Source organism: Bombus bifarius, unplaced genomic scaffold, assembly GCF_011952205.1.
Source record: "Bombus bifarius isolate JDL3187 unplaced genomic scaffold, Bbif_JDL3187 scf7180000008138, whole genome shotgun sequence".
Lineage (NCBI taxonomy): Eukaryota > Metazoa > Arthropoda > Insecta > Hymenoptera > Apidae > Bombus > Bombus bifarius.
In genome coordinates this window covers 677,021-691,748 of record NW_022884466.1, presented here as the reverse complement: position 1 = coordinate 691,748, position 14,728 = coordinate 677,021, and the positions used below count along the sequence as shown (strand labels likewise).

The following is a 14,728-nucleotide window of genomic DNA, read 5'->3' as shown; positions in this document are numbered from 1 at the left end:
TGACGGTGATTTTTCCTAATCTCCTAATCTCGTTTAAAAGAGGTAGCTTAGCTAAGTTGATAGAATTATCATGTATACATATTTATAATAATTTGCAAACCTTACAGATTTAGACGAGCGTATGCATTTCAGGATGTGTTGTGGGACACACATGAATGAGCGCAAGAGGGAGGAAGTATATATTTAAATTGAAGTAAAATAAGTATCCGTGAAGCGGTACACATATTTATGTTGCGATAAAAAATATCGCTGTTGAAACGACCGTGCAACGCGCTTTTTTTATAAATAAACGTTATAGAGAGGATATAGATGCTCGGATTGAAATTAAAGGTTTATGGGGAAATAAATCTAAACTAAGTGGGACAGTTTTTTGGGAATTAAATGCATCGCCTTTTATAACATCCTATGACATACGTATAATGTTTATTAGCATTGTAGGTAATAAAAATTTGTGTCCGTAGTGAGCATATTTTAAATAGATGAATTTTCGCATAGCATAATATGTATCAAGAAAAAGTTCTTTACAAATTAATGGGCAAAAATATACAATATGTAATTATTACTCGGTAAGCATAAAACAATATATAGCGCACAGAAACTTCGCTAACGAGTCTCCTCGCAGAAATTTATTATAATTACGTAGGAGAGTTGGAAACGCCTGTTTCTGATGTATAGAACTTCATTTTAGGTCCATTAAAGGATGGCATGGAAACGGAATTACGAAAGTGTCGTTTTTGTTACCATATTGCACCGAAAACTTTTTCCATTAATATTACGAACCCTTATATTGTACTCTATGCCAATAAATCGACCCTCGTGAACAAATTTAGGGGATGCCCAAACAATAAATGGGGTGGTGCAAAAGCAAATACAAGTGATCTTTGTGAATATAGTGCATGATAGCATGACTACGGTCTACAGTATGTTTTCAGGATTGCAATAACAATGAATTATTACTGTAATTTAAGTTCTGCCACCAGCTACATAGTGATGCTGTGTCTGTGTGAAAAAATATTCGTTTCGATATGTGCATCGTTGATTTGGATATACATATTGTACATTACAATGAAATATCAAGAAACATATTTGTCGTACGAATCAACATAATTTATCAAAGAATATCATCAATTTTCGATTGTATTAAAATATACATCTATTATTTATGTTTCATTAGATTCTTGTATAATAAATTTTGTCTGAAGATAAATGATATCAATAAGTACGTGTGTATTTATTCCCCTCTTTTAATTTTATTAGTCAATTATACCAATTAATATGAGGTGTTGCATAATCATCGGTATTTTTTCTTTCCGCGTAATATTATACATAATTTATCTCGCATTTGTCCATTTGATTAATTTTACCATATTCGAAATGTACATGCAATCTAGAGTTTTCAAATATGAATCTTTGCTTCTGAATAAATTTTTAACTTCCTGTTTCAACTTCTCCTAGTGAATTTCGATGATACAGAATCATATTCTAATTCGAATATGTACATATATTTCCCTCCATAAGTATTAAGATATTTATGAAAAATTAGGTAAGTAAAAGATCATCGAACCTTTTGCAGTATCATGCAAATTTTGTAAATAAGCTTCCACTTCTTGGTCAAAGGCTAAACTAAACTGCTAGTAGCTAATAGTGATAGTAACAGTATTACAAGTATTACATTCACTGTTGTAGATTCAGTATTACAGTCACTATTTACGGATCTTTTATTATTCGGCAGACGAAGAAAAAATATGATAAATAGTATATAGAAATACAAAATAATAAATATGAAATATCAAATTATCTAGGGAAATATCATGGAATATCAAATTATACATTGCTTTTAATTAAATTGTACGTAAATAAGCAAATACTGATATAAACATATGAAAAGTTGGACGAAAGGGAAAAGAGATAAATTTATGTTTGTAATGAATGTTTGTTGTGTAGAGAGAAATTGTAACGTTAAAACCGATCGTCGAAAATAACACGGGGAGAACGACGAACGGTATACTATACTGTTACTGGTACTTAAAACATTCACGACATACACGTGTAATTCCAACTACTAACTGTATGTAACTAATACTAAAAATGGCTTCTCGTAATAGTTACGATGAAACGCTGCTTCGTTATAAGATTTATAATTCACACTATGATAGAATTCTCTGTCATGTGTGGAATTATTATCAATGTGCATGATACATTACATTATATTTTATATCGTGAAATTTAGCGTCGATAGATGCTTTTCGATATTTGTTAAATGGAAAACGTATGCGTGTTTTCAGGTCAAAATAATTGAACAATATTTACATTGTATATTCTTTGTAAAACAATTCGCTCTCTTGCGTTTCGATTTAATCGAGCGAAAGGGTATCGAATGATGGTATTTTGAAGGCACTGCCAATCATGTATCTTGTTGATTGATTTGGGATACACTTAATGACAATGTTTTTTGGATACCTTTCAATCAAAAGTGATTAATCAACCACTGAATTCTAACATTTGGCAACAAGTTTAGACAACGGTTAATTGATAATTATACATATATCTATTGATACAACATAGAAAATCTTCCACGTCTCTAGCAGAAATTGAATTCGATGTAAATTAAATCCTCGAGTAGAAATATTTAAGATATTGCAATTTCAATTCACCAAATATAATCTCTACATGGCAATTATAATCACAATTTGCTTGACAAATACTAACCATCATTATTCATTTATGAATGCACAAGACTATATTGTTGGTATATGGAACATCTACAGAACATGCCACTGCATCAGTTTGCATTATAATAAAACCGTATTTACAGCTACCTACGAGGTACCAAATATTTCGAAGGATACCGTAATACCGACGGCTCTGATACTGAGTTGATATTAGTCAGCATTAAACAAAACGTGACAAATATAGTACAGAGTAACATCGTTGTGCGAATCGAAGGGACGAACGAAACGAGGGGTAAAGTACAGTAGGGAATCCATGGTGATAATTAATTCCATGTCGCTGACATATGGTGCTCACGGGGATGCTATTTCGAATTACCATACGTAAGCTATATTGTTCAGAGCAGCGGATGGCTGCGAGCTGTCGCTACCAGACAGCGCGTTTAATTGACTGAGTTAATTTGAACTAAACAATGATTAAAACTGAGACTGGACTCGGCGGTTTGTTGCGCATGATATATATGCAGAATGATTCATCATTCTCCATCATAGCGTTTCCCAATTTTTCCCAAGTCGCGAGATCTTCTTTTATATCAGTCAAACATCCAAATCACCTGCTATTTTTCCTTTGCATTTTCATAACAAGGCATTTCGCTTCCTTCCATTTATCAAAAAATAATGTTACGCCGCCTTCCTATTCCATTTGTACGATCTAACGGAGGAAATCGCGTTTATTGCAATTACTGAACGCTCTTATTTTCATTTATGTTTACCAACCGAAAAGAATTGGTGTGAACGTCGACGTTGAAAGTATCATTGTGTTAACATGTGTTACACGATTTATTATATCTATTAACAATACACGGAACAAATAAAAAGGGCAAGATCATTTTGAGATATCGAGATTCTATGAAAAACTAATGTACAACAGAAATGGAATATTTGTCCGATTAAACTTGCAAATCAACAATATATCCTGAATTAAACTCATTTACGTATTATCGATTGTTGCTTATACCTAATGTGTCGAAATGTACCTATATAAAGATTTATACATAGGTCTTTTGAAATGGAAATATAGTAACAAATAGAGAATTCAAATTTAAAACTGATGCTCGTTAACTTTGATTACCGATATTTTTGGAAGGAAATATACCAGAAATTCAAGTGATCTATTACATGATCTTCTACTGTTCCCAAACAAGAATCATTCAGTTCCAGGAAAATAAACAAATCTTTTTATAATTCCTGATAAACGGATACTGTATTTTAGTTTCTTAGCCTCGAAATTTGCATACTTTTTCTGAGAAACAAGTATCTAAAAAACTATTTGAATAAATATTTATTTTACGAACTTGCTTTCTTCAATAAAAAAATGTATCAAAATCTAATCTGTTTAAGTTGCTTCAAAGCCAGGTAATATATGGTGTTAATGATATTAAAAAATCGTTATCAATTAGTGGAAACTATAACAACATTTATATGTAAAGTACGTTGTTATATAGATAAATTACGTAAATGCATTGACAATGCGTTATGCAAATGGTTAACGAGTTTGACTTGTTTAATAAATAGCAACAATTGATTACTATATGATCAATACGTGAACATCAACAATAATGATTAGCATTTTGCAACAACCCTTAATTAGTTCTGTTTGTATTTACTAATGTTATCGTCATTTAACTATAACGCTCCAAATATACAAATAAATCGATATAAACATGAGATTATTGAAAAATACATACAAATACTATAAATTTAGAAAAGAGTGTATTCAGAGGGATTTTCGTACGAAAAATCATTCTTCCATTCTTAAAACGAGCAGTTTTAAAAGAATTTATTCTCCAAACTAGTCATACTCAACCTACGGTCAGTAAAGCTTTTATATAGGACCCATAACATTCACGTTCATTGTCAGGTACTTTTTTAAATAGTGAGAAAAAGGAAAGAGAAAGAAACACATGTAAAGAAAACGAAGGAACAAAGAAAAGAAGTTATGCAATATATAATGATAGATTTAGGATATCAACTTATATCAATAAATGCTACATTTCTCCCATCTGACTGCAGAATGTACACATATTGTGAATAAAACCAATTTAAGAATTATTAAAACTTTATTAAAGCCATTATCCTCTTTACGCTTACCTTTTTGAACCTTGTACATATATCCTAACTAATAAATAATAAATTTAATAATTATCTATTTAACTTCTTTCACCTCTAATAACTGAGGATGGTTTTCACTTATGCCTAATATGATTCCATCGAGGTATTTGGAAAGAGCTCAAGTGTGCAATGATCTCTTGGTAATCTCTTAAAACTCGGTTCACTCGTAATGATTTAAAATTTAAGACAATAATGTAATAATCAATATAATTAAGTTCAAATAATATATACATTTCTAACTTAATACATACTTCAGATACACTACTACCACTATTAACTCTAGTCATTGTCTTGAACAATTGCTCAAATTAGTTAGTTGCACATATAGCCTAGTTATGAATAAACACATTGCAATAAAGACAATTGTACTAGAATTACAAAATAATTCAGTTAAAAATTTAAAGATTAAGTAGTGATTTTTGTAATTTCGCTACTACTATATTAGATTATGATGAATGTCATCTCAACTTTTAAAAATTTCATACAACAAAAAATAGTTATCGAATCGATCATTTAATTGAGTATCATTAATGAGCATGTATAAAATTTTAATTAATTCATAAAGTGTACATAGAAGTGATGCTTAGTTTATTTTACGTCTGATCTTACTAATGTTATTTTATTGCATTTATTTTAATATCAGGTGCAGTACAAAAAATTTGTATAGAAATATGTAGTTCCATATATGAATATGATAAGATATCAGCATACGGATTTATTAGTAAAGACGTATTACAATATTTAAAAAATATTTATATTTGAAGATTCTCTTATAGAATAAATTCGTTATCACAGCAATAATCTATATTCGTTACGAGATTTTCTTATTGTAATAAGAACGCATTATTATTGCTGAAATGGTAATAATCGTTAGTTTGTAAAAAGAAACATTTTTGGTATTTGAGAATTTTTTTAAATCCCGTAATTTTTCCAAAAACATAGCATATATAAAAATTATAACTTAAGGTCATATAAATTATTCGTTAAATAATACTTTTCTATATAGAAATTACACAATAAGAATTTCTATTCCTATATTTACATATTATTATAGTGTTGTCGATGTAACAGCACTCACACCGTGTACTAATACTATGGGTGGTAAATCTGCTGTTAATTCTGTTAACAGTTGGAGATACTGACGATATAAAGTATTTTCATCCCATGTATTTGATATTGGAGGTGCAGGTAAATATATAAATATTGTAGCAGTTTGTGAAGAATGTTGTCTAATTAATTGATTCACACTGTAAAATAAAATGAATATAATAAAAGAACAGTTATTTACAAAATCGTTAAGTATCAGACATTAAATAAAATATGTATTTGGACAACATACCTCAAAATATAAGCACGTGAAACATTACTTAAGATATCGTTACTTTCAGTACTCGATTCATATTGACTTTCCACTGCCGAATCAATGAGAGAATGGCCCTTTAACCCACTTATTTGCGTACCCCAATTAGGAATTTGTTTAATAGATGCTGATATTCTCAACATATTTAATAATTTTCTTATACGAAGTTCGTTAGAAACTCGAGGAAATTCGCTAATTGAATTATGTGAATCTGAGACGCTCAAACTTGCATTATTATCTGAAACTTCACAATGAAATACCCTGAGATGTAGATTTTTCCATATAGGTACCATATTAATAATACATGCAAGTTGCAACATAAATAATGATGTTGTATCAAATGGATCTTGATCTGTTGGTTGGAAAAAATTCACAGGCCATACATCTATATATTTTAAAGAAGAATTCCTAAAACACAACAATATTAAAAAATTATATAACGATATAAATTAATCATATATTAATGAAAAATTAATCATGTGCTTACTTAGTTATTTGTAATTTGTTTAATGTATGAAAATTTCGACATAAACACAAATTTTTTTTCATCTTTAACACATCTGAACACATTCCTACATATTGTATTGGATCCAGATTTTTTTCTGCATTTGTATGTCTTAAAGGAAACGCAGTACTGTTTGGTAAGGTTGAAACGTTCTCAAATATATCAGTCGCATACTGTGAATTCTTGAAGAAATCTATCGATGCTTCTTCGTCATAAAAACCAAGAACAATTGTATTTGGTTTCATAGCTCCCATTCCCGATATCCTAATTAAGTGATGTAGTCCCTCGCGTACAGTTTTCGTAACTGTTAGTTCGACAAATGCCTTTACTTTCATATGATCAACTAAACTTAACCAATGTGGATACTCTTCTATAGTGGGATCGATATTCTGGCCCAAAAATTCTCCAACTTTTATGTGTCCTATTACATACAGTCCTCCTTTTTTCAAGTCATTTACAAAATCTATAAGTGGACATGCTGATCGTGGAGATGCTACCATTAGCAGTATTTGTGGTCGCCAAAATTTTACATGATCTTTACGTGAATCTAACATTAATAAGTACTTTCGAACTTGATGAAATATCAGTGCTTGAGATATGCTTCCCCAAGGAGCATTTTTACTTGGCGAAAATAAATGCAACACAATGATTAAAATTAGGCAAAGTATTATACTGCTGGAAGCATAAATACTATTTATAACAAACATCATTATTAATGTACCGAGAAGACCAATTGTAGCCGTATGCCATGTAAAATAATTAAACGTTGGTCTGTAAAAGATATACAAGCATTATAATTACTTTGTATACCTAAAAGTATTCAAAATTAGGTAAATTCAAAATAAAAGATACCTAAAATTTGGTGCACTTGCAAGTTCAAGACCAAGACAGGCTAAATTAGTAGCCAAATAGCTTAACAAGAACAACACTGAATTAAGCTGAGCAATGATATTCAAAGAACCTATTAGTAAAATTATTTGAACTAAAGTCCATGAAGTTAAAACTGCAGCAATTGGATTTCCTTTCCATGTTCCTTGTATTATAAAATTTAAACCAGAACCTATAAATATGAAACACACAAAATGTAGACAAAATAAATAAATAAATAAAGAAATTTATAAAAACTTTATATTTTGATCACTCACCAAATACATTATCTTTTGCTAGAGCTTCCAAAACTCTACTTGACCCTATCAAATTACTTAAACCAGCGCTAAATGTTGCTGTTAATATACCAACTGCCACGAATGGTGGCCAAATATTAATTGGCATCATATACATAAAATCATTTTGCAATAAAAATTGACTTGTACTTGCAGCTGTAAGAATAGATAGAAGAATATAACATATAAATGTAAATAATACTGCTGACAAAGTTCCACGTGGAATGTTTCTCCCTGGATTTTTCAATTCACCTATATATAAATAATTATTATATATTAAAACTTGAAACATGAATAAAAATAAAAACTACTTTGATTAATAATCTTTTTAAGTACCACTCATATTAGCACCAGCCATTATACCAGTAACGCCACTGAATAATACACCAAAAACACTTGCAAAATCAGTCATTGTTCCTTTACTTGAATAATCTGCACTATAATTTGAGTAAAGATTCCTTATAAGAGTAGATGACAGCAATCCTGTATAAGTGCCATTAACATGTTCTGTTGCATTTTGAACCAGCATATTTGCATTTGGAATTGGTATCTGTAATAAAAGACAAATCACGTTTCTGATCATTTTTGTGCTCTCCACAACATTACCTCCATATATCCCTTGGCCAAAAAACTGATAAAAACACTTATTAGACAGACACATACAACAGCCAAAATTGCAACACTAGTTTTTGCAAACATTGCAGCTCCTATTAGACATACTACTAAATTGGCAGTATTTAATATAGAACAATATAAAAATCTCCACCATCCACCATCTGGTATCAGTGCACTTTTACCAACTAAATAACCAGATGGCCCAAAACTTTCTATCAAACCTTCCGCACATCCAGAAATGCAAAGAGCACTCGAAACAATATTAGCCATAAAAAATAATGTACCAATAGAACCACCAAATTCTGGTCCAAGTGTACGACTAATCATAACTGTACAATAATTAGTAGGAAAAACTTGTATAAAATATATTTAAAATTCCAGAATATCTTATAATTTTCATTGTAAACTTGCTTCCAAAAGAAAATATATGTATGATAAAAATTTTATATATTATAATTTTTTGATATTTGAATATATTTTGATATATAATAATTCTAATATATCAATAATTTATATATTAAAAACATAAGGTAGTAACTGATATCTTATCTTTAAATAACAGATGGATTTTATATATAACAGATTATTAATTGCTGAAAATAACAAAATTTAAATAAGGATACAATAAGCACCACCTCCTTCAACTGCTCCATTTGTTGAAATTGCGCATACAGATGCTACAGTAAATAACAAAATTCCATATGCAATTATGAATTGTATCAAAGTGACAAGTAATCCAGCATTGCCTACGATATATCCTACAATGTAAAGTTTATTTACATGATGATGTATATTTAGTTTCATCATTGAAATTATACAGACTCAACACAATATCTTGAATTACTTCTGTAAAATTCGTACCCATGCGTATAAAAATTAAGGCACTGAACATCGATAATGTAACAGGACTGAATACACCAGCAAATGTTCCCAAAGTCCGGCTACTATCCGCATTCAAACTACCAAATTCTACGTATCCATCTCCTTCTGCTTGTTGTACTCGTCCAAATTTGAAGAAATTGCTTAATCTATATAGAACACCTCTTCCATGGATTAGAGGAGCTTTTTCACTACTGATCTTGACATGTACAGGTTCATTGTTTGTAGAACCTACTTCTGAAGCCATCATTTTTCTAATTTCCTAAATCAATAATTTGCAAAAAACATATATAATAATAATCTTCATAATACTTTAATTATTACATTCACTTTAGGAATTGATTAATAATAAAAAAATATATAGACTCGTCATTCATTTATTTCATTAAAACTTTCAACAGTAAAGTTGACTATGTAGAAAACTATTGTGATATAATGAGAACAGTCTAAGTATCAAATTTTATTTAACGATTTACCTTGAAATTATATTAATCCACTTAGTTCTTTTATGTACATAACAATGTATAAAACTATTGTTACATGCAATAAAGCCAGAATCTTATGATGTCATCTATTGAAATGTCAAATCGTAACTGTACAAATTGTAACAATTCGAGATTATTAAGCTCATGTCAAAATGTATTAATTACAACTGTTTTCTTATCTATTGAAATCACCTTTTAAGATTAAAAAATTATCGTGTTTTTATTCTTTTTCTCCTTTTTGTTTTTCTTTTTTAATATTGTAAAAATTCCCTATCTACTCATGAAATTTCTTAATTCACGCTTGGTATTACTGATAGTACAACCAGGTACAACTCCCTGATACAATTTACCCTCTGCTACAACCACTAATATTTTAATATGACTTTATAATCACAAAACAGGAACATTTAACAAAAATATGTCAAATAAGTGCTGAAAATTATTCAAACTATATAAGCTCTTTGTATCTAAATAATCCAAATATTATTTTTAAAATATATATAAATATATAACAATAACAAAACAACAATACCCAGAAATTTTGTTAATAAATTGATAAATATAAACGATAATTAATCATTCAATTAATAATTAAACTGAATAAATTTGTTTTAACACATGTAACGCTTATAATAATATATTATATATGTAAATTAAAATCCTATATTAATGTATCTAGGTAGACATATGTTTATAGCTGATTATAATAATCCACTGCATCATCTCTCAATTGTTATTGACATTATTTAAAAGAATAATTCAAAAATAAAACATTTGAATAAATATCATTAGGTATCATATAGAACACTAAAATGGTCATATACATGAGAAGCTTAGTTTCACCGTTATCACGATCAATTGTTACAAATTTTATGTCGTTTCGTAAAATGACTGCTAGTGTTAAAACAGATTCTGTAAAATCTTTATTTTATAAAGAATATGGAGAACCTGTAGATGTTTTACACGTTACAACACAATCTATTAATCAACCAGAAAATAATCAGGTAATTCAGTTAAAATGATTTTTAACTTTTTTTTTTGATGCATTTTAATAAAAAGTTATTTATTGTTAATAAAGGTTTCTGTCAAATGGTTGTTAGCTCCTGTTAATCCAGCAGACATAAATACAATACAGGGTAAATATCCAAGTAAACCGCCTTTACCAGCTATTCCAGGGAATGAAGGAGTTGGTGAAATAATAGCTATTGGATCTAATGTAAAATATTTAAATATTGGAGATAGAGTTATACCAAATGGCACGCATTTAGGAACATGGAGGACGCATGCAAATTATACTGTGGAAGAACTTCTGAAGGTATATAATCTGCTTTCAGGTAATAAGGTTTGTATATATTAGGTTGTCCCAAAATTCTTTTTTGTTTTATAAAGAAATAATAGATGCACAACATTTTTTGTTTTATATTCATCATATATAATTTAATAAAATAATATAAAACAAAAAATGTTGTGCATCTATTATTTTCTTATAAAACAAAAAAGAATTTTGGGACAACCTAATATTTATCACAATAGCTCAAAATTTGATATATGTTAAAATCTTAGGTTCCAAAAGAAGTTGGCGTTGTGGAAGCTAGTATGTTAAATGTAAATCCATGTACTGCGTACAGAATGCTTAAAGATTTTGTGGAATTAAAACCTGGTGATACTGTAATTCAAAATGGTGGGAATTCAGCTGTTGGACAGATGATTATTCAACTATGTAAAATATGGAATTACAAATCTGTTAGTGTTATAAGGGACAGACCTAATATAGAAGAATTAAAGGTATAAAAACAGTTAAAAAATTAAATTTTTATTTCCATTGATTAATAAAAACTGTGTAGAATTACTTGACGAGCTTGGGTGCAGATGAAATTCTTACTGAAGATGAAATAAGGAAAACTCAGATTTTTAAAACTAAAAAGTTACCTTCACCAAAATTAGCTCTTAATTGTATATGCGGGCAAAATGCATTAGAAGTTCTAAGACATTTAGCACATGGAGGTATTATGGTAACTTATGGTGGTATGTCCAGAGAACCTTTAACAGTTCCAACGTCTGCACTTATTTTTAAGGTATATTGATTAAAATTTGTGAAGTAATGTACAGTATAATTAAGTAAGTAATGTTTGTTAATAATCTTAAAAATTAAATAGGATATAACGTTAAAAGGATTTTGGATGACAGCATGGACAAAGGTAAATATGAATTCCAAAGAGCGTGAAAAGATGTTTAGTGAATTAGGAGCATTATTCAAGGATAAGAGATTAAAAGCTCCACCACATAAGTTAGTTCCATTTTGTCAGTATCAAGAAGCTGTTATTAATGCACTCCATACTGATGGTCGAACTGGAGTGAAATATATTTTGGATATGACTAAGCTATAAAGTAAACTCTCTTTTAGATTATAACTTAGTTTTGAGAACATTGCATTTCTTCTATCTTTAGTACCTTTTATATGAACTAAAAATAATTATATTTATTATTGTGCAAGAGACATTAATTTAATGTTTATGTGATACATATTTTGTAGTGCACTTTTAAATAAAATTTTAATGCAGAGTAATGTTAATTATAATTCATAATATAAAATGTTTATAAAAATACGATTTTTTATATATTACACAAACTGGAATATTGCTGTTCTATGTAAAAAGATGTATTAATTAATTTGTGCAAGACGAAATATTTATATATATGAATGTAAATAACAAATTAAAGAAAATTTTTATTTATTTTATTAATTATCATGGCGTAATCGAAAAAATAAGTCTAAATGATATTATTCTGTTTTATCTAAAAGTTCTAACAAATTCATGCTGTATTTTATGTCTTCATGATCATCTTTAAAAAGATCTGTACGTATAATATCAAGTTTCGTTTTATAATCTTCATTAAATTTCGTTTTTTCATATTTTGTAACTGTAACGTCATTCTGACTGTCCTCCTTAGAATCGGACTCGCATTCTATATTTGTATTATCATTATCTTCAGTTGAAAATAAATTCAAAGTAAAAGGTCGTTTGTACAAAGTTTCTTCAGTTCCCAGTTGAACAGCTAACATACCAAGTTCTGCTTTTGTACCACATTCTTTAACGTAATTATGATTTTCTTGTTCAGAAGTTAGTTTTGATATGCCATACAACATCGAATACCTGTATAATATGCTTCTTATATGTTTCTATCTTTGAAAAATTTGGTAATTTCATATTTGACACTTACATATTTTTGCCCAGTATTGTACCTCGTTCACCAAAAAGATTAAAAGAACCATCACAGTAAGTTTTCAAATCTATATCACATAATCTTGTACTAGAAAGGCGAGTTTTATTTTCTTTATATTTTTCATTGTATTTATGGTAGATTGAATTAAAGCTACCATCATCATTTTGTAATCCAAGTCTAAGAAGTATAGATACTTTCACGGAATAATACTCTAATTCTTTCAAACAATCATTTCTGGCATTCCAAACTTCTTCAAAAGTTAATGTACCATAAAACTAGAATTATCAGTAAATCGTTTTTAGAAATTCAACATAATCAATAATAATGATAATGATAATCATATCAATAATTTAATCAATGAGTAAAATGCTTACGTCGGTTACCATTTGGTGTACTAATCCAATACATTGTTGAGCATTTGGATTGCTAACCATGTCACGCATTGCATCTGTATGGTTTAATGTTAACAATACAATTTCTACAGGACCAGTAGCTGCAGTTAACTGATATTTAACCATCATGATCATTAGATCGAACAGTTTATTCATACTACTTTTATCAAGTTTCATTATTGATGATAATACAACACATTCTAAAGTAGGTCGTAAAAGAGATATCTTAGTCAAAGATTTTTCCTCAAATACAGAAGACAGCATTTTAGGATTAAGTAAAGCAGCAGTTACCTCGTCTAACACTGTATATAAATAGAAAAAGACATTTTAAAATTAATCAAAATATATAAAAAAATACACAATTATTTAATATAAATTAGCAGCATACAATGTATACTCTTTTGTATAGTATTAAACTAGCCTTGTATAATTTTATCAACACTTATCCTTTGTGCCTTCAATCTTTGTCGCAAAACATATAACATTTCACCTCCCATGTTTAAATAAAGTATTGGTGTTGCATATAATGACATTTTTTCCTACTTTCACTTCCACTTTCAAAAATAGAGTACTTTTATGGTTTTAGTACTTACACGTAGTTTACGGATAGCGTCGTCTTAGCGACAGAAATGTACATAAAATTAATCGACGTAATGTATTTAAATGAGACCGCGATATTTTCTATTTTATAGTTGTGAACAATTATCCTTTTAGAAGTAAGTACATTGCATTTTGCTTTGTATATTTCAATCAATATCAAATTGTATATTTCAATCCATTTAATAACTAAATGAAAAAATGATTTTGCGAAAATCAATACATAGTTACCTTCGTAACTAATTTATTTTGTAAAACATTAGTATTTTAGTTAAAATTTAGTCAAACATTAGTCAATTATAACTGTATATATTGATTAAGAAAATTTGTTATAATAAATAACTGGTTCTCTTAAAAAAAACTTAATATTTATCGAATAATGAATTACTAAGTAACAATGTTAACTTTTTCTTTCCAGTCTAAAAGTTTGACAGTAATAAAAGACGTGTGTTATAACTGTTGGTTTTATTATATATAATTCGTCTCAAAACATGTTTTAAGTTAAAAAAGAAAAGAACATTTAACATCTGCTTTTTGCACTTAACAGATATCAGGCAACTAATTATAATAATCATTCTTTTAACAATACTAATTAACAATAACATTAATTATTTATAAAATAATATAAGTGGACGGTTATATATAACAAAAAATATTTTGTTCCGC

At 28.6% G+C, this 14,728-nt stretch overlaps 3 protein-coding genes across 4 annotated transcripts; 1 reads left to right on the top strand and 2 right to left on the bottom strand.

Moving 5' to 3' along the window:
* Window positions 1-5,450: 5,450 nt before the first annotated feature.
* On the bottom strand, window positions 5,451-10,108 carry LOC117208487 (solute carrier family 12 member 9). Its single transcript, XM_033449676.1, has 10 exons — window positions 9,840-10,108; window positions 9,346-9,625; window positions 9,108-9,242; window positions 8,476-8,813; window positions 8,206-8,419; window positions 7,852-8,121; window positions 7,559-7,766; window positions 6,689-7,477; window positions 6,181-6,609; window positions 5,451-6,088 (listed from the first exon to the last, which is right to left on the bottom strand). The coding sequence occupies exons 2-10, from the start codon at window positions 9,611-9,613 to the stop codon at window positions 5,890-5,892; spliced, it is 2,850 nt and encodes a 949-aa protein (XP_033305567.1). The 5' UTR covers window positions 9,614-9,625; window positions 9,840-10,108; the 3' UTR covers window positions 5,451-5,889.
* A 337-nt stretch (window positions 10,109-10,445) lies between these two features.
* LOC117208489 (enoyl-[acyl-carrier-protein] reductase, mitochondrial) lies at window positions 10,446-12,275 on the top strand. Its single transcript, XM_033449681.1, has 5 exons — window positions 10,446-10,852; window positions 10,927-11,163; window positions 11,412-11,633; window positions 11,693-11,923; window positions 12,005-12,275. The coding sequence occupies exons 1-5, from the start codon at window positions 10,661-10,663 to the stop codon at window positions 12,233-12,235; spliced, it is 1,113 nt and encodes a 370-aa protein (XP_033305572.1). The 5' UTR covers window positions 10,446-10,660; the 3' UTR covers window positions 12,236-12,275.
* A 288-nt stretch (window positions 12,276-12,563) lies between these two features.
* On the bottom strand, window positions 12,564-14,178 carry LOC117208490 (protein OSCP1-like). Of its 2 annotated transcripts, none has more exons than XM_033449684.1 (4): window positions 13,887-14,178; window positions 13,448-13,767; window positions 13,071-13,348; window positions 12,564-13,003 (listed from the first exon to the last, which is right to left on the bottom strand). In XM_033449684.1, exons 1-4 carry the CDS (start codon window positions 13,996-13,998, stop codon window positions 12,631-12,633), a joined length of 1,083 nt encoding a protein of 360 aa, XP_033305575.1. In that variant the 5' UTR covers window positions 13,999-14,178; the 3' UTR covers window positions 12,564-12,630. The 2 variants fall into 2 exon arrangements, with proteins under 2 accessions (XP_033305575.1, XP_033305576.1); XM_033449685.1 differs by having other exon boundaries at window positions 13,863-13,933.
* Between the last annotated feature and the right edge of the window lie 550 nt (window positions 14,179-14,728).

Coding starts and splice junctions, on each gene's coding strand:
- LOC117208489 (XM_033449681.1), top strand. CDS start 10,661: ATGGTCATATACATGAGAAGCTTAGTTTCACCGTTATCACGATCAATT. Junction 10,853..10,926: donor ATCAACCAGAAAATAATCAG/GTAATTCAGTTA, acceptor TTGTTAATAAAG/GTTTCTGTCAAATGGTTGTT. Junction 11,164..11,411: donor CTGTGGAAGAACTTCTGAAG/GTATATAATCTG, acceptor TTAAAATCTTAG/GTTCCAAAAGAAGTTGGCGT.
- LOC117208490 (XM_033449684.1), bottom strand. CDS start 13,998: ATGTCATTATATGCAACACCAATACTTTATTTAAACATGGGAGGTGAA. Junction 13,768..13,886: donor TGTTGATAAAATTATACAAG/GCTAGTTTAATA, acceptor ATTTATATACAG/TGTTAGACGAGGTAACTGCT. Junction 13,004..13,070: donor ACAATACTGGGCAAAAATAT/GTAAGTGTCAAA, acceptor CATATTATACAG/GTATTCGATGTTGTATGGCA.
- LOC117208487 (XM_033449676.1), bottom strand. CDS start 9,613: ATGATGGCTTCAGAAGTAGGTTCTACAAACAATGAACCTGTACATGTC. Junction 8,814..9,107: donor TGAAGGAGGTGGTGCTTATT/GTATCCTTATTT, acceptor ATTATTGTACAG/TTATGATTAGTCGTACACTT. Junction 7,478..7,558: donor GCAAGTGCACCAAATTTTAG/GTATCTTTTATT, acceptor TATCTTTTACAG/ACCAACGTTTAATTATTTTA.